Below are 19,441 nucleotides of genomic sequence, written 5' to 3' on the forward strand. Positions count from 1 at the left end.
GTAATGGCTTTGTTATGGCATCACAAAAATTATGACCAAGTCCCAGGTTGATGATCGGTTTTTCTGGCTCATTTGCACATAATTGCAGGGTTTCAATTGCTTCTCGTACTTTCACAACACAGCATACATATATTATTATTATTAATTATTATTATTATTATTATTATTATTATTATTATTATTATTATTATTATTATTATTATTATTATTATTATTATTATTATTATTATTATTATTATTATTATTATTATTATTATTATTATTGTTATAATATTTTCACCCCCAGGCCCTGATGTGGGTAACTGACCTGTACCCTGGTGGGCTAATCTCGTAAAAAAAAAAATGCAGGTAGTTTATTTTTGACGTGCGTCTGGTAACTTACATCCATAAGAAACACAATATATTTTTTATGTTTATTTATATATTTTTTATGTTTATTTATATATTTTCCATGATGCACCATAATATTAAAATAGTTATGTTAGCTCAACTATACAGACTAATAAGTGACATACATGGTGTATCTACTGTAGATAACATAATGTTTTGTAGTATTTTCATCTTTAAATCTATTATAGTTCTCATTTAGAACGTCATTAAATTAGATATTAATAATGCATCCTTTAACTTCTCTTTAACTGCTTTTCGTCTTTTCTTTATTCTGAATAAGGATGATAAGAGATTATGCCTTAGATAATTTTATTTTGTTTAATAAATTAAACATAATCCAACGTGAGTATTATCAAAGCAAAGCTCCTATATCAGTCTGTTATTATCTTAAGCGTAGCTTGGCGTGGGCGTGTAGGTAGGTGCAGGCCTGTATGTAGGTGCTGGTTGGTAGCTGGGGGCAGGTTGGTAGGCTGAGTATTGGGGTTCACCCTGATATTCAACTTCTGCCACATAGCCGGAGTCGCGGTTCACGGTGTATGTAACCCTCTGAAGACGACCGTCGGGAAGTTGAACATAATAGGATCCCTGAGTGTCGTAGCCATTACGAGCTTCATCGTGGCCGAAGTCGTTGCCGGAGTTGTCGTCCCTCACCTTCCAATTAAAGTTATATTGGGCAGGACCCTGGAATCAAAATCATTTAAGATTAAATTATTGATCATGGAATATATTGCAAAAAATTATCTCTGAAATATTCAATGAAGACCAAAAGTTAGGCGTATAACATTAGGAAATTCTCACCAATTTAAATTAAACTACAACTACAACTGCTCTTGCCCGCAGATAAAAAACAAACATAAAATCTTACAGCAGGGGCAGGAGCATTGTAGGAGGGACTTGGAGGGGAGTAGGATGTGTCAGCGACGACTAGGGCCACAAGGGCAGTGATGACATAAATCTGTAAAAGAACATCTACTCATAAGACAAATGAAAACAAAACAGGTTTTGATTTTCAATCGACAAACACTGGTCAGGCTGCACAATTATTATATATCATAGTGAAATGCTTACTTTAAGAACCATGTTGAGGTGCAAGAGGAGAGAGACTGTTGTCTAACGATATACACGCCAGGTTTATATACTGGAGGCTCCAATCATTTTGTCATGACATTGTATATAAGAAGGAAAGCTGCAGTGTCCTTGACCTTGATAAATGACCACTGGACGTGAGCACTACTCAATACACCATCTTTGTAGATCACCAAGTGACGCATCTTCTAACATTTTATTTGTGAACCTTAGTCATATTTTATGTCTTGTGTTTTACTACACACACACACACACATATATATATATATATATATATATATATATATATATATATATATATATATATATATATATATATATATATATATATATATATATATATATATATATATGTGTGTGTGTGCGTGTGTGTACAATAAAGATAAACTTTTGTCCATGGGTGTATACTACACCGATTCAGGCGATATAGAATGTGAATTACAAACTATATATCCCAGTTTCATTTTAACGTCAAGCTTATAATGGATGTGGATCTGATGAGGTAAACAAAAATTTCACGATAAATATCAACTATAACTTTCTTATAGCTGATACTTCTTGTTTCTTTTTAGTCTGGTAACTTACAAACATAGGAACAGAATGTCCTTAATGTAATCCTTATAATAAATTTTGATAAAAAAAAATTAATAATAAAATATTTAAGAAGGAATTTTATGGGTAAGATAATTAAGAGTCTAATATTGAAATACCTATATCATCTCAGATTGAACACCTTTGGGACTTTTATTACATTGGTTATTTTAAGTTCCAGGGATCTGTTATAGTTGGGGTCTTTATAGTAATGATGGAAATGAACATACCTGTGAACACTAACAATATTCTAATAACAATCGAGAGGAAGGCCTACATGTTAGGTACTCAACCTCCCTCCCGCGGGGAGAGAGAGGGAACCTGTATAGATAAGTGAGTCACTTAGAGTTTTGCGTCACCTTAGTTGTTATCACGCGGGAGAGCATTAGTAGTGTGTGTATTTCATACAGTCACTTTAACAATTATAGTTTTAGTTATCCAGTCTATGAAACGTACAGGGCACATACTTCACTGTCTTCTGAATTACTAACTAGATATATGGAATCAATTTGTCAAAAATTTTCGCAATACCAGATTTTCTAAAAAGAAAAAAATATAATATTTTGAATCATTAGCAAATTTCTTAATTGCAAAGTTAGCACTTGAATATTTAAGTTAATATTCTTATATGTTTTAGAGGAATGTGATTTTTATTATTTTTATAACCCCTTGTATATAAAAGGTCCTATATAATTTTATTTATATAATAAGCTAAGCAGATTCAAAGGTCCACAGTGTGAAAGATTAGTTCCCTTTTGAGCCTACGTTTGGGCTAATTGTATCTTGTGAGGGGTGTGTAGGTAGGGGTGGGCCTGCAGGTAGGTAAGGGCTGGTAGTTGGGAGAGGGATGGTAGTTGAGTACTGGGCTTCATCCTCATATTCTACTTGAGCCACGTAGCCGGTGTCGCCGTTAACACTGTAGGTAACTCTCTGCAGAAGACCGTCGGGAAGTTGAACATAATAGGATTCCTGAGTGTCGTAGCCACATTACGAGCTTCATCTTAACCAAAGTCGTTACCGGAGTTGTCCTTCACATTCCAGTCAAAGTCTCACTAGGCAGAACCCAGGAAACGATCGTTTGGGGAGCTGAAGGTAATAGGGTCCCTGAGTGTCCTATGCATTTCTAAAATATGGCACACTATATTTCTATTAATTACGAATTAACCGAAGGAAAGCAACCATCATTTTACGAGATACTATCTGAGGTAATTTATCGAGTTTTTTTTCAACACGTCTGTAGTATGTCAATTTTGTATTGTCAATGAAAGTGTCCCACTGTATATAGACAAGTAATTAAAAATTTCGTTCCTTAGGTTGATATTGTTTTGAAGGGAAACTGCTATATTGAACATATAGGACCAAAATATACACTTGGTTTTTCAAAATCCATGTTTTAATGAAGGACGAAGAGTCGTTCTGGTTATATTTCAAGATATCTGGTTTTTACTAATATATGTCCAATGTTAACAATCCGGGGCAGACGTACACCTGTCATTTTAACAGAAAAATATATACTTTAGGGTAATGTCGTAATAATTTTAAAGTAAAAACCTTAATTATATGAAGGTTTCGCTTTTAAGCTTCTGGTACACAAGGAGACAGTGTGGCTGGTACTGGTCCTGACTGCCATCAATTTTACAAATGTCAAATAAATAACCCAATCACGGCTAGGTCACTCCGGTGCCCTTAAGATTCTGGACGAGATGTGAATACAGTATACTGAAAGAATCATATTTGCCTTTTTTTTAATAAATTAGGTTTAATGTAACAATTATCCAAAGTTAAAGCAAATTTGATCTCCACTAAATGTACAGTTTTAACGTTTATGTATGAGAAGGTAAATTATTGAAAATAAAAATATATAATCGAGACCACTCAGTCCAAGACCTAGACTGAGACCGAGACTGAGACCAAGAACTACTATCCTAATCAAAATAAAGGCTAAGACCTACCTTACGAGACCGATCCCCTTAGAGGACGAGACTGAGACGTAGACTATCAACATTTCTAGCATTAATTTATATTGGTCTGCATAAACAGATTTTTTAAAGTATTTTTTTTTACTAAAATATTGAGATCTCAGTTCATATAGGAGTAATACATTAGAATAACGGAAGATTAGATAGTCTGGTTTATTTCACTTGATGATTATAAATTATAATACTACCACGGGGGTTTGGTAGGTTTGAGTTATATTAGGATAGGTGAGGTTAGGTTATGTCAGATTTAAGGTATTTTATCCCTAAATTAAATAAACTTGGGTTTTTTATCTTCAGGAAATCCAATATGTGTGAGGAGTATCGAATGAGTTGAATGTTTTCGAATTTCATAAATTAAACATGAATAATGAAATGCTACCACCAGGTGTTCACTGCGACCCCTTCGTGGGCGTGGCTGTGTTGTATCTTGTAGTCATGTCATCACAGAAACTAAGCCGACACATCAACCTCACTTCACAGCGTATTAGAAACATTAGAGATAACTTGTCACTGGCACCGTAAGCAGAGAAGTGTCAAGGTCATTACCACCGATGCGGCAACGTTGTGTCATGGATCATGTCAGGCCTGTCTTTTGGGGTGCAATTGTAGAAGATATCCACAGCCATCATCAGTTTTAATTATGAGCTTGGATAATAAAGCTCACTAAATAAAAATCTTACAATATTGTAATATAATCCGTTTTTGGTAACATATATCATACAGTACATAGAGCTGGATATCTCGGTTGACCTGGGTCATATTGCCAAAGAAAATTGACCATGACCAAGGAAATCCCTTTATATATTCTGGTGAGCCTTTCCCAGACTCGGGTAGTGACCTGAGGTAACTCCCAGTAACTGAACCAAAACTTAATCCAGGCGACCACTTCCTCTGAACAGACTAGAAACTATATAAATACATTTGCCGTCTTGAAGGGAGTGGAGCAAAGATACGAGGCAAAAGATGGCAGAGAAAGAGAACGAATTGAAGACCCTAAGCAATCGGCACCGAGACCTACATTATTGTTATATACCGACCTACTCACACTCACAGGGGAAGACAGCCGTAAATAATGTGTGATGTTAGCGTCCCTTTGGTTGTCATCATCCAGGCTTGTGTTTATATTATTCAGACAATTATTTTGACATTTAAGAATTTAAAAGATGCATATATACATCTGAAAAAAAGAACCGATATTTTCTGTTCTCTTGAAGATGTTGCTTTGAAAATAGAGAAAATTTCATTTGAGTTTAATGGTACTGATATTTATATCAGATGTTTCCCTCAACAAAGTCTGAATCAATATATGTGTGTTCTATGACATAATTTCACAAATAAGCAAATAACATACAAAAAGTATTTGTATGAGTTTATCGTTAAAGCCAAGCTGGAGTTATTTTCAGTATACCTGGAGATATAGCATTTATAAAAGCTTACTTCACCGATGTTTTATTTTGTATTTGTCTGTTACATTTAATTCATTAATAAACAAAATTGAGGAGTTTTTAAAGATATTTTATTAATGCAATAATTCAAGCATATTCACAGCTGTGGAATGAGAAAGCCGAGTCACTAATGAATCCATGATTTGGTTACGCGTACCCAGGGGTTGGCCGGTAGCTGGGAGCAGGCTGGTAGGCTGGGTACTGCGCCTCACCCTCGTACTCAACTTGAGCCAAGAAGCCGGAGTCGCCGTTCACAGTATAAGTAACTCTCTGCAGACGACCGTCGGGGAGCTGAACGTAATAGGATCCTTGAGTGTCGTAACCACTACGAGCTTCATTGTGGCCGTAGTTAGCGTCGTTCACTGTCCAGTCAAATTCGTATTGGGCAGGACCCTGAGAAGAGAATTATAAACCATTGAAAACAAAATAGTTTTAAGTTCTCATATGTGAAAGGAGAGACATCTTCATTAGATGTGTAACACTCTTTCTCAGTTATGTAAGATAATGTCCACAAGAACTTACAGCAGGGGCGGGAGCGATGTAGGAAGGACGTGGAGGGGTGTAGGGGATAGTGTCAGCAACGGCAACAGCCACAAGGGCAGCGATGACGTAAACCTGAAAACAAACGATTCATGAAAAAATAAAAATGAGCTCCATAGTCCTGCAAACGACGCAGGGATGAAGATACGAGTCAATTTAGAAGTAATGACATTGTCTGGACTTTGTTTTGAGAATGCCTGGTGCTAGGTAAACATGACAACATAGTGCTGTTATTGTTTTGATGATTCACGAATGAACCACTGGGATATATAATAATTTATATTAATTAATGGGTAAAATTTTACGTTAACTACCATAAGTATTTGGATGCTTAGATTCGAGATAGGCTATATTGGGTAAATTTTCAGTTTTGTTCATCCCTGTACTTAGACATGCAGACTGTGTTTTTCTGGTGGTTTTCCATGTGTTATGAACGATTTAGACCTTCATTTCTATCAGAAATCACTAGTTTTGAGTTACTACCCCCCCTCCCTCCCCCGCCTTACCGGTGTATGTTAAGTTAATCTTATAACTTATAATATAACTTATCATACCCTTATCTAACCTAACCTAACCTAACATTAAGTTTGTTCCTGGTTGGTTAGTTTGAGTATCTTTGTTATAGCACTTTGTTTAGCCCCGACTTCCATTTATATACCTCGATCATATCGCCCCTCACTCTAAGTCTCTTGAGGGAGTTTAAATTAAGATGATTTAACCTGTCTCTGTGCTCAAGGTTCCTAATGCCCAGGTTAGTCTTGTCATTCTCCTCTGAATTCTTTCTAGGGATTCTATATCCATTCTGTTGTACGGTGACCAGAACTGAACTGCATAATCCAAGTGTGGTCTCACAGGCGCAAGATATAGTTTTAGGATGACCTCGCTAGTCTTGTAACTAACACTTCTTTGTATAAACCTAAGTACTTTGGTCGGAAAATTAGTGTGAAATAGCTACTACATTGGTAGTACTGTATCTCCATAACAACACACTCTATCTTAAGCCTTGAATAAATACCGAGGCAATAAGTCCAATGCACCTCTTTACTGCTTGGTGAACTGGAAATACTCTGTTATCAAACACGTAACCCTTTGGATTGGAAGTGAGAGCCGCATTCACTCAAGGATTTATTTACCTTAAGAGCCATGGTGAGATGTGATACGGCGAGACTGATATCTAGCGTCACAATCGCTTGGTTTATATAGCCGGGACTCCACCCATCTTGTCATGACGCAAGATATAAGAGAGATTGCAGCAAATCCTTGACTTTGTTAATTGACTATTGGACTTCACCGCCACTTAACACCTCCCGGAAAGGCCAGATAAAAGATAAAAGCTAACTCGAGACGAGTTTACTGATTTTCATAGTCTTCTCAGAGGATAACACATTATGTTCTTTAAGAAGTGATCCATTTTTTATCTCTTAACTCGTGAGGATATTTTTGTGTGTCGTCTGGGTTTTATGATTGATCCTCCTTTAGTAAAATTTTTCATAGTTTTACAAATTTCAAATAACCTCTCAACTGAAAATAATTATCCCTCTTTAGAATTTTCACTTAAATATTTCTGAAAGTGAGAAATGACACTTACTGTAATAGATTCATTTCCGTAATCATAAAACAAAATATTTATATTTTCGTGTTCCAGGAATTATATTTTTATCCTTGTATTTTGGCTTACTAGTGGTCGTGTATGTTTCTTTTGCCATTTCCCATACTGTAGTATAAATTGGTAAGGAAGGATTTCCACGATTGAGTGTCTCAATCAAGAAGAGTTGATCAGGTTCTATGTTTTCTGCTTTTAATTTGCTTAGCACAGGTAGTTTATTGTAAATAATACAGGTATGTATTTATGAAACCATGGAAAATCTGAGGGAAAATCTTAAAAAATCGAAAACTATTATAATCAAATCTATAAAGTTGAATATTAAACGAAGTAAATTATTTATCAAATGTTGAAATATTTTAGGAACATTGGTATTAATAACCAGGTTAATGAGGGGAAGTATATAATTGTTATGTATTAAATGGTGAAGTAAAAAAACTTTATATAAGTATTTAAAATTTTTGTATACTATATATACTGTGAAGAAATGATCAAGGGTCGTATATTGAGAAATTTGCTGAAAACACTTTAAGTTGAAAACAATTCTGTCGAATATTACAGTATCTAAATGTTTTAAAATTTAAAGACTTTATATTAAAATGTTTATATAAAAATATAACAGTCTTTCATTTGTTTAATTGAGGTTCAGACACCCATTATAGGAGTTGAGTGATTTAGTTAATTAATTAAAAAAAACGTACATACGTGCAGTCGGGGTAAAAAAATTTTTCCCTCCTAAAATGAATCCGCATCAACCCCAAACGCGATGCAACAGTTAGGGTAAGTCAGTTTGGAGACTCATTCCCGTGTTCAGTTTCACCAAAGGGAGCGAACTTTTGTCCCCGACTGTACATGTAGTAGTGTTGATGATTTATCGCTCAGTACCATTTTTATCTTTTAAATCTGTTTAATATTTATTTAAATCGTTGTTAATGGGAGTATAAATTATATAGTTTATATTATCTTTATATTTATTTGTTTCTTTTCGACATATTTCTTTATTCTGAATAAAGATTTTAAGAGAGAATTTTTTTTCGAAAATTTTATCTTTTATAAGTTAAAAATATCGAACGTAAACATTATGGAAGTCAAGATCCTATACCAGCCTGTGATTATGTTAAGCGTAGCTTGGGGTGGACGTGTAGGTAGGGGCAGACCTGTACGTAGGCGCGGGCTGGTAGCTGGGGGCAGGTTTGTAGCTGCTGGCGGGCTGGTAGGCTGAGTATTGAGCTTCACCCTGATATTCCACTTCTGCCACATAGCCCGAATCGCCGTTCACGGTGTATGTAACCCTCTGTAGACGACCGTCGGGAAGTTAAATGTAATATGATCCCTGAGTGTCATAGCCATTACGAGCTTCATCGTGGCCGAAGTCGTTGTCAGAGTTGTCGTCCCTCACCTTCCAATCAAAGTTGTATTGGGCAGGACCCTGAGAGTCAAATTCATTTAAGATTATATTATATATATTAGAATATGTTGGAAAAAATCTTGTACGAATTATTGAAGGAGTAAAAAAAGTTGGGCGGACTACATTTGGAAATTCTGGCTCAGTTAAAGAGAACTGCAATTACAACTGTTATTGCATTCAAATAAAAACATAAAATCTTACAGCAGGGGCAGGGGCGTTGTAGGAGGGACTTGGAAGAGTGTAGGATGTGTCAGCGACGGCGATGGCCACAAGGACAGCGGTGACACAAACCTGAAAAATCACGAAAGCAAAACAGAATCGATTTTTTAGCGAAGAACACCGATCAGGTTGGACAATCATTGCATATCATATTGATATGCTTACTTTAAGAACCATGTTGAGGTGTAAAAGGAAAAAGACTGTTGTCTAACGATACACGCTAGGTTTATATATTGGAGGCTCCACCCATTTTGTCATGACGTGTATAACAGGGAAAGTTGGAACGATCTTATTCAGTTTTTGCTCAGTAATATTTCTTGTTACAGAGTTCTTAGATTAATTGTAGAACTGGCCAAGAAAAACTGTAAATACATGATTCTTCAACACAGACGGCGGATATTTATCCTTGTATCGATACCATAATGGATGAATATTACACCAATGATGGGAATTACAAGCTATGTGCCCAAGATACAATTTCCCAATAAATATGAAACTGACACTGGAGGTAAATCTGATGAGGTAAACTAAAAAGATCACGATATACTTTCTCATTCTTGGCAGAGGTGATAAGACTTTGTTATATCTGCTTATTTTTTTTTTACTGCAGGTAGTTTGTTGTCGATCTGCGTCTGGTAACTTACATCCACAATATGAGCTTAAGGTAATCCCTATAAAAAACTATGATAAAAGTTATTAGAAGGAATATTGTGATGAAGAGAACTAATATTATGCTTTCAAAAGTTTTCAGAGTTTAATATTGAAATATCTCAAATTAAACACATCTGGGACTTTTATTATCATTATTTTTTTGTCGATTCACAGGTATATATCCTGTTGTATATGTGGTCTTAATAGTAATAACTCAAATGAACAAACCTGCGAACAGATAGACTATTAAAATTTCAATCGGGATGAAGGCCTTCAACCCTTGTACTAATGTTTAGTTCACTCCTTCCCCCAGGGAAAGAGAGGGAGTCTGTAGGTGAGTGAAACTTTAGTAGTGTTGTGTCACATTAGCTCTCATCACACCAGATGAGAAATAACAGTGTAAATATTTTGTTTACCTTAAGCTAATTCATTTGGACAGTCACCTTACCAATTACTGGGTAAATGCAATCTATTGTATTTTTTTTCTTAGTATCAAATTATTTTATTAATAAACAAGCCGACAAACAAATTTTGAAATGGAAAAGATGAAACATGAACTTTTTCTTTTTAGTATGTTTGAGAGTTATTTGTATACATTCATATCTTTTCGATTTTCTCCTGAATGAATTAAGGATTCTGAGAGAGATTTTCTTAGATAATTTTATTTATGTAATAAGTTAAGCATATTCAAACGTCCACTTTGATAAAGCAAGTTCCTGTCTCAGTATTGTGTTTAGCTTAGGCATAATTTGGGGTCGGCGCTTTGGTAGAGTTTTTTCCTCCAATATTCTTATGTAAAAATAATTAATAATTATATGGCGATGAATTATTGAATAACTAATTAAAGGGCATCTAGTGAGAACATTGCCGAGCCAGATGTTTTAGAATTTAATGATCTAAGTTTAGAGTTTTTAATGATATTTAATTATATTTCATATCTCTAAGGTCTCAACAAAAATGAGTAAGAAATACACATGTCCTTATATGTGGCGCTCATAGGATCCCATCTGGAATACGTGAACCAAGTTTGAGCACCATATTTAATCAAACCTATTTTAACATGGGGAAATGTCCAACGACAAGGAACACAAAGATATTTTAGAAAGGAGACGTTCTTAGATGAACAACGATGGGGTGGAATTAACATTAATTATCGGTGAATTCAATGATCAAACTCAATGTGAGAAAGTTATTATCTAATTTTACCGTCTGGCAGGAGGCATGTATGGCTATTTCTGTGTTTGGTGGTGCAGCTATGTATGTATAATTTTTAACTTAACTGAAGTGGGTTACCAAGTTTTTTCGTTTATTTACATAATTGATTCACTAATATTGAAGTTAAGGATGGTGACAGATAATATTTAAAGTATGATTTATTAAAGTAATAATTTATGACAATTCATACAAGAAGATTAGGGGAGCTAATTCCTAATCCTTAATTTGGTTAAGCGTAGCCAGGGGTTGGCCTGTAGCTGGGAGAGGGCTGGTAGGCTGAGTACTGGGCTTCTCCCTGATGTTCGACTTGAGCCACGTAACCGGAATCGCCGTTCACGGTGTAGGTAACCCTCTGTAGCCTACCGTCGGGAAGCTGAACGTAATAAGATCCCTCAGTATCGTATCCATTACGAGCTTCGTTGTGGCCGTAGTCGTTGCCGGAGTTCACGTCGTTCACTGACCAGTCAAAGTTGTATTGGGCAGGACCCTGGGGGAAAAAGCCATACACCATTTATATCATATTCTTTGCAAAACTCGAGATAAAGGTTTAATCACTTAAAGTGCAAGTTCAGTTTATTCTTTCAGGTAAACGAGACAAAAATAATACTTACAGTAATACAATTAAGAGTCGGATTATGATGACTGGTATTGTGTATAGATAGATAGTTTTACGGACTAAGAGCTTACCGAGGGTGCAGGAGCATTGTAAGAGGGACGCGGAGGGGTGTAAGGGATATTGTCAGCGATGACGACGGCTGCAAGGGCAACGAGGACGTAAACCTGAAAACCATCAAATCGTGAGTCAATTCTAAGTAGACTATTATTTCAAAATTTATCTAAGCACACTACTCATGGCAAACAAGCAATGTAGTTAACACTCAATTGTTTACCTTAGGAGTCATGTTGAGTTGTGAAGAGAGAGCGAGACTGATGTCCACCGATACACGCGCCAGGTTTATATATTGCAGAGAGGAGACTCCACCCATCTTTTCGTGACGTTAGATGTAAAAGGAAAAGCAGCAGAATCCTTGAAACTGAGAAGTGACAACGGAACGTCAACACCAATTACTGCATTCCCGTGAAGAGCTGACAAATATCAACACGCAAGAGCGTGTGACCTTCATTTCCATCCCAGGAGGTCGTAGGTTATGATTTAGTTTACTAAATGTCACTATTCCAACACTTTCCTCAGAGGTTTTTTTGTTCTGAGTTGTGCGTTCTACAAATATAGATTAGCAAGTGTGTTGTATAGGACAGACATTCTGTTAAGGGTATATTGGAGAGTGTACTGTGGTCGGCACTACAATCAATCGCCTTCAGTTCCTCAACTAAATATTCAGCTACTCATTCACATTTGGTATAACCCGGTTTATTGGACGAGAACCAGCGATGAGTTAAGGATTAAGTTACCGGCTCTCTGGCCACCTATTGCAGGCAGTAGTGTGATATCACTCACTAGAGGAAGACATTATTTAGAGTCATCGGTGAGGTGACCCGTCTGTCCTCGAGGGAGGACGTCGGATATATTTCCGTTCTCCCTCGAGGGTCCCTACTCAAGTTCGCTCCCAGTCTCACATCAATCAGACATATTTTAGAAGAGCTAATCTAAGTTACCCCGTCCTCATTTAACACTCATAGCTACAGTGATTAAGCTTGGGTGATAATCCTTTTTGAAATTGTACATAGAACTCTTTTCATATTAAACAAACCAAAGGGACATATTGGATTTCAATACAGAAGATCCAATAAACGTTGATCTATATTTTAATACATCTAGAACATAAGGTAACATGCTTTGCAAGTGATTGTTACAAGTGGTGATAACCCAGGAAGGTTGTAACATATATGACAGCTTCACAAGTAACTGTTATACTCACACTAACAGTCACCTCAACAGATGCATAGTTGGTAAAGGTAGAGATATTATGTTCTCCCTATTACTGTGTTACACTGTTAGTAAGAAATCATCGTGACAAAACTATTAAGAATATCGTAGACTAACATGCTACAATAACTTTGGTTAAATCTTAAACGACTTAAAATATATAATAATAAGGTTAATGAGTTGAGTCGGTTGTAGGAGATCTGGTTTCTAGTAATTATTGTCCAGTGTAGACATTTTGTTTTGGATTTACCTATGTGTAGCCAGGCGCCAGAATGGGATAAACGCTTTTATTAAAAATGTGATAAAGTCGCATCCAAAGTTGCGCTACAGTAAAATTGATAAACCGTCACGATCAATTAATATATGAACATATTGTTTGCAATGATTTATTGGAAATTGTGTACACTTTTTGGTAGAATATAATAAATGCACCATTCACTCCACAAAAAATAACATTACTGTAGTACACTTTTGTTACACTAAAATAGTAGAACTGTACCAAAGGCACCCTGAATATTATTCTAACAATAACAATCTTTGATGGGATAAATATTAAATAACAAGCTTTTCTAAGTGACCTTATTATAATGTTTATAAGCTACCATACTTCAGTGAGTACTACTGTACTAAGCACAGTCCATACTCACCAAACCTCTGGTGATCATTCCGCGACTGAGTTAAGGGTTATCCCATAATAAGACCTTTGATAACATTACTGATCTGTTGTTGTTTTAAGGCGTGTGTGAGAAACATATGAGTAATGTTTACAAAGTTATTGTTATAGGGTGATGGTGATGTCTCCAGAGGTTTGATAACTAGAGAGGATTGCTTATTATAGTATTCACTGAAGGATTGTAGCTTACAAACATTATAACAATGTCACTATTCGTGTGTGAGAAACACACCCATAAGACTTACTTCCAACTGGCACAACACATTTTTCCCCGCGAGCACCAAGACTGTAGTAAGTAATGTTGCGTCGACATAATTTGTTCAATGTATCGTTAACCATTTTTGCAATGTCCTAAAGAGATATCCACCACTTGTACTTTATTGGGGGAAGAATGAGCTACACAAACCTGTTTGGGTGATTGTGGCGCTTATCCTATTCTAGCGCTGGGCTATTCGCATGGTAACTGAAACCCATTGGGAAAAGATGTTTATTTAAGAGCAATTAAAAAAAATACTTAAGATAAACAAGTGAGCCCTGGCGGCCCTTTAGGGGCAGGATGGATACAGCTTACTGAGCCTGGCACTCCACTCAAACACCTTCACTTTCCCAACTATATAGTATATTTAATTTTCCGTTCACTGCTGGGATTCCTGGGTGCCTTGGTAGTTAAGAAACTGCTCTTAGGACTGTAGATGAGTGTAGTATCCACTCAAAGGACTAAGGTTAAATTTGTAATAACTTTGGGTTAAAGTGATTTAACTTTATATTTCAAAAGTATTCAAGGATCTTAGGTAAATGTGTTTAAAGGTAACCAAATTGATACACTAAGGAAATAAAGCTAAATTATGAACAGGTAGCATACAGTATTGATATACAGTATGTAGTAAAGGATAGAGAATTAATTATTTCACTGTTCAGTTGGAAAATAATGAGTGACTAAACATTCAAAATTTATGGATAAAAAAGAGGGATAATAAATGAAAAGAGAGTTTAATATTACAATAAATAAGGCAATCTGTGAAAGTTTTAACTCTTCTACTACACACTTGGTGGCAGTTCCCCTCTGCAAGATGGATGTAACGATACTGAAAATGGTGTGTAAAGGAGTGAGTCAGCAAGAGAGTGCGTTGAGTTTATATGATTCAGTCGTTGACAATTAACGATATATCTACCGAGTCCACAGTACAAAGTGTGCAAAAACGTAAGAAAATCACTGAAATATTAGTTTTCCCGTAAAACAGACAAATACGATGGTCAAATTTTTTATTTTTATATTTTTATTTTTTATTGGGCACCCCCCTACATCCTCGTGTAAGGTGAAGCGCAGAAGCGTTTACAGCGCCCAACAGGGAAGCATGCTAAGTTCATGCTTGCCTTTATGTCTCACGAGTTAAGGGCGTAGAAGCCTGAAGAGTCAAGGGCGTAGAAACCTGAAGAGTCAGTGGTTTATGTCATGAAGATAATGGAAGCTCCAACAACTTTCCCTGAATACGAATTCGCAACTTTCGATTTACACCAGGTACCTACTTTACTGCTAGGTGAACGGGGACTAATGGGGGCTAGGAAGTAAGTCCAAACAACTTCCACCGGCCCGGGAATCGAACCCGTGACACCTCGCTTGCTAGGCAAAAACGGTACCGCATCTACCACCGGTCCCCGACGATGGTCATTAAGAAGTACATTTTAGTATGACGATTTAGATAAACCAACATAGACAAAAGGCACGTACTTCTGTATGTGTTGCTCCCAGCGACCATTGTTTTCTTTCGTTTATTTACATATTTCACTTAATTTACTTATTTATTAATAAATAAGGATGGTAATACACAGAATATTTAAGTATTTTTTATTAATATAATAATTTATGGAACTTCGTACAAGATGACGACGAGAGCCAAGTTCCTACGTCTGTCTAATATTTTGTTAAGCGTAGCTTGGGGTTGGCCTGTAGCTGGGAGAGGGCTGGTAGGCTGAGTACTGGGCTTCACCCTCATATTCGACTTGAGCCACGAAACCGGAGTCGCCGTTCACGGTGTAGGTAACCCTTTGCAGACGACCGTCGGGAAGCTGAACGTAATAAGCTCCTTCCGTATTGTAACCATTGCGACCTTCATTGTGACCGTAGTTGTTGCCAGAGTTCCCGTCGTTGACTGACCAGTCAAAGTTATACTGGGCAGGACCCTGAGAGAGAAAAGCCATAACACCATTCATAACATTTCTTGAAGATTATTTCATGTTTTGAAGATATAATTTAAAGGAGAAGTACTGTATAAGGAATTAGAAATTCTGTTATTCAGCTAATAAAAAGAATGCCAGTGAGGATTTTGGGGTAAAAAAAAAAATCATGCAATGATAACTCCGCCTATATATGGATAGTAACACGTATCTCAACTTACCGAGGGGGCAGGAGCAGTGTAGGAGGGGCGTGGAGGAGTGTAAGGGATAGTGTCAGCAACGGTGACAGCTACAAGGGCAGCGAGTAAGTAAACCTGAAAACCACAGATTAATGAGGTAATTTAAAGTAGAAAATATATTTTAAGTATTATTTAAGCGAACTTTTAATGACAGACAAGCAATGTATATAAAACTCAGTTGAGTACCTTAAGAGCCATGTTAAGGTGTGAAGGCAGTGTGAGACTGATGTCCACCAATACAAGCCCTTGGTTTATATACTGAAGGCTCCACCCATCTTTTCCTGGCGTTCGATGGAAGAGAGAAAACAACGGGACCTTGACCCTAGAAAATGACCATTGAACACCATGAAGAGAATGGACAAAACCCAACACCTGAAGAGATTTCTGGCCTCTATCATCCTCCTAAAAGTTCATAAGTTATGTTCTTGTTTACCAGATGCTGTTGTTCTAACACTACTCATCAGGATAGTAAAATATATAATCTACCATAGAATATATTTTGGTTTTGCTTTTGGAGCTGTGTTTGTATGTTAACTCCTCAATTTACTACGCTCATAAAAAGTTAGTTTTATCATTTAAAATAAAGAGATGTCACAAAATAACACTGACCATCCATCCTTATTCAGAAGTGTTGTGCAGTAGGACGCATGTGTTTTGTGTTAACTGTCTTATGTTTGACCAGTGATTTATCACTTAACTTTGATCCTCAGAGTTTCCTCAGTCGTATTATTACTTTATTGTATTTTTTTTATTTTTTTTATTTATTTTTTTATTGGGCACCCCCCCTACATCCTTGTGTAGGGTGAAGAGCAGAAGGGTTTACAATGCCCAACAGCGAAGCATACTAAGTTCATGCTTGCCTTTATGTCTCATGAGTTAAGGGCGTAGAAGCCTGGAGAGTCAGTGGTTTATGTCATCAAGTTTTTGGAAGCTCCAACAACTCCCTGAATACGAATTCGGAACTTTCGACTTACAACAGGTACCTACTTTACTGCTAGGTGAACAGGGACTAATGGGGGCTAGGAAGTATGTCCAAACAACTTCCACCGGCCCGGGAATCGAACCCGTGACATCTCGCTTGCGAGGCAAGAACGGTACGGCTTCTACCACCGGTGCCCCCATTTTATCGTAATAAATTTATGGATCAGGCTTAGAGTTGGTAAGGTAACACCATAATGAATGTTTGTTGACTGAAGGTGGTGAAGAGACAGTATATATAATATAGGTTACCAAAGTGAGGATAATACTTGTGGACAACGAAGACATCACTGATTATACAGTTGGTGTCTCAGGTATATGGCTTTTTGAAGGGAAAAGTAGCATATTGGATATAGATCAAATTTGGCAAAGTAAGATTTTCTCAAACGTTGTTTACATAGATAAAAAATTGATATTGATTAATATAGATCTAGAGTCTACTAATTTTCCTCCAGCGTAGACAGATTACGTTAGATATGGTCCTGGTGACTTAGATCCAAATGGGAAATATGTTTATTAACGCAACTCATCCTTAGCTTTAAGGTAAAATGATAACCCTAGCGGCGCTGATGGGCAGGGTGGATGCAGAATAATAAATACTAATCCCCCTGTACACGAGGGGATATGGTGGCAGGCACTGAGCATAAACAGCCTATATATTCCAACTATAATTTGGCTATCCATATACAGCTGGGTCACGTGGCCCTGTACACGAGCCAGTGATGCTAAAGACTGTAGGTGAGTGATGAATACACTTAAAGTCGTTAAATATCAATGTATGATGTATTTAAGGTTTATAAAACCTATCTTGATTAACACTTTCAACGCGTGTACGCACTTGCCATTTTAGTCTGGCTACCGCCAGACGATTTTATTCAGCTTAGGGTAACCTCCAACTGTGAAAGGGTTAATTTAATGTATTGAAATATATAAAGATAATATATGAATAGATAGAGGGATTTTTATTTGAAGATTAATATTATTTTCTTTCAATATTCTTATGTAAATTTAATTCACTTATATGGTGACGATTTATGAAGCTAAGAATTAAAGGATATCCAGTGAGAACATTTCCGAGTCAGATGTTATATAATTTTACGATCTAAGGTTAAAGTATTTACTGGTTTTGAAATATATTTCATATCTCTAAAGTCTTAAGAATAATGTCTCACATTAACAATATTATGTGTAGTAGAAATATTCAAAGCAAACCTGGGAGTAAGCCTTCAACCCGTTTACTATATAATTATCCAGTTACTTACTCCCCGAAGAGGGAAGAGAATGATGCTATAAATATTTTGTACATGAGTAAGTCAACAAGTCAGTACAGTAAGTCTGTGTCATCTTGGTTGTCATCAACCAGACGACGGTTAGCGGTGTTTAATGTTTGTTTATTTTTTTCCACGTATTCAGATAGACATTTCAATATTTATGAATTCATATATCGAGGCCACATAACGTTCACAATTATTGCAGAAAAAATATTCCTCCCTTAATTAATAATGTTTTCTTATTTTTGTTTTTCGTACTGTACAGTATATTGATATAATTGTAAAATAATATAAAGGGCTTCAGATGGACATCAAGGAAATGACTGTTTCTATATTTTTACCGCTAAATCTTTAGTTGATATTCTTTTAAACTTGCTAGTTTTATTACCCCCGGTTCATTAAATTATTCTATTATGTTCGTCAGAAAGATAAGCATTGTGACAGATACTTTTCTAGAATATTTTATTATTGAATTTAGCTGAGGAAAATCATAAGTGAAGATTAAGGAAGCGAAGTTCCTAATTAGTTAAGAATTTATTTACGCTTAGCCAGGGGTTGGCCTGTAGTTGAGAGAGGGCTGGTAGGCTGAGTACTGGTGTTCGACCTGGCTCAACAGGAATGAGTTGGTAAGTCAGTGAGGTTCGTCCGAATGTTATCATGCAGCAGAGGGTTAATAATATTTATGTTGTTCGTGTCGTTGACTTCATTTCCTTACACATAACATAAAAACACAGAAGAATCACATTTAAATTATTTACTCAATGAATCTGTCGAATTTGCAATTTTTTTTATAATATATGTATTTTTGCGAAATACAAAATACTAAGATGGTTGATCACGACAAGATATCAGCAGGGCTAAATTTTCGAATGCATTATGATGGGAGTGACTTGCCTTTGTCATTAGTGGTTTCAGTGATGTAGCTCTGAATATAAGTGTTACTTGTGAAATGCTACTGAATGGCAGGAAGCATTCACGACTGTTCATATTATTTTTAACACACCTGAAGTAGGCCATCGATGTATATTGTTTGGTTTCTTCGTTTATTTACATATCTAATTCATTATTGTAAGTAAGTTGATGAAACACAAAA

At 36.2% G+C, this 19,441-nt stretch overlaps 4 protein-coding genes across 4 annotated transcripts; all 4 read right to left on the minus strand.

The window, feature by feature from the left end:
- Positions 1 to 629: 629 nt before the first annotated feature.
- Positions 630 to 1,499, minus strand: LOC121877877 (pro-resilin-like). Its single transcript, XM_042383809.1, has 3 exons — positions 1,459 to 1,499; positions 1,256 to 1,345; positions 630 to 1,071 (listed from the first exon to the last, which is right to left on the minus strand). The coding sequence occupies exons 1-3, from the start codon at positions 1,468 to 1,470 to the stop codon at positions 778 to 780; spliced, it is 396 nt and encodes a 131-aa protein (XP_042239743.1). The 5' UTR covers positions 1,471 to 1,499; the 3' UTR covers positions 630 to 777.
- A 4,045-nt stretch (positions 1,500 to 5,544) lies between these two features.
- Positions 5,545 to 7,224, minus strand: LOC121877824 (pro-resilin-like). The gene is made up of 3 exons (XM_042383708.1): positions 7,165 to 7,224; positions 6,014 to 6,106; positions 5,545 to 5,884 (listed from the first exon to the last, which is right to left on the minus strand). The coding sequence occupies exons 1-3, from the start codon at positions 7,174 to 7,176 to the stop codon at positions 5,639 to 5,641; spliced, it is 351 nt and encodes a 116-aa protein (XP_042239642.1). The 5' UTR covers positions 7,177 to 7,224; the 3' UTR covers positions 5,545 to 5,638.
- A 4,048-nt stretch (positions 7,225 to 11,272) lies between these two features.
- Positions 11,273 to 12,081, minus strand: LOC121877819 (pro-resilin-like). Its single transcript, XM_042383701.1, has 3 exons — positions 12,018 to 12,081; positions 11,815 to 11,907; positions 11,273 to 11,614 (listed from the first exon to the last, which is right to left on the minus strand). The coding sequence occupies exons 1-3, from the start codon at positions 12,027 to 12,029 to the stop codon at positions 11,357 to 11,359; spliced, it is 363 nt and encodes a 120-aa protein (XP_042239635.1). The 5' UTR covers positions 12,030 to 12,081; the 3' UTR covers positions 11,273 to 11,356.
- Positions 12,082 to 15,520: 3,439 nt separating this feature from the next.
- On the minus strand, positions 15,521 to 16,321 carry LOC121877823 (cuticle protein 19.8-like). The gene is made up of 3 exons (XM_042383707.1): positions 16,286 to 16,321; positions 16,082 to 16,174; positions 15,521 to 15,866 (listed from the first exon to the last, which is right to left on the minus strand). Exons 1-3 carry the CDS (start codon positions 16,295 to 16,297, stop codon positions 15,609 to 15,611), a joined length of 363 nt encoding a protein of 120 aa, XP_042239641.1. The 5' UTR covers positions 16,298 to 16,321; the 3' UTR covers positions 15,521 to 15,608.
- Between the last annotated feature and the right edge of the window lie 3,120 nt (positions 16,322 to 19,441).

This window comes from Homarus americanus, unplaced genomic scaffold (assembly GCF_018991925.1).
Source record: "Homarus americanus isolate GMGI-L3 unplaced genomic scaffold, GMGI_Hamer_2.0 scaffold24523, whole genome shotgun sequence".
Lineage (NCBI taxonomy): Eukaryota > Metazoa > Arthropoda > Malacostraca > Decapoda > Nephropidae > Homarus > Homarus americanus.

What these genes read in the sequence shown, in the direction of transcription:
- LOC121877877 (XM_042383809.1), bottom strand. An exon ending in ACAATGCTCCTGCCCCTGCT is followed by an intron (nt 1,072 to 1,255) that starts GTAAGATTTTAT and finishes TTTTGATTCCAG; the next exon opens with GGTCCTGCCCAATATAACTT.
- LOC121877824 (XM_042383708.1), bottom strand. An exon ending in ACATCGCTCCCGCCCCTGCT is followed by an intron (nt 5,885 to 6,013) that starts GTAAGTTCTTGT and finishes TTCTCTTCTCAG; the next exon opens with GGTCCTGCCCAATACGAATT.
- LOC121877819 (XM_042383701.1), bottom strand. An exon ending in ACAATGCTCCTGCACCCTCG is followed by an intron (nt 11,615 to 11,814) that starts GTAAGCTCTTAG and finishes TTTTTCCCCCAG; the next exon opens with GGTCCTGCCCAATACAACTT.
- LOC121877823 (XM_042383707.1), bottom strand. An exon ending in ACACTGCTCCTGCCCCCTCG is followed by an intron (nt 15,867 to 16,081) that starts GTAAGTTGAGAT and finishes TTTCTCTCTCAG; the next exon opens with GGTCCTGCCCAGTATAACTT.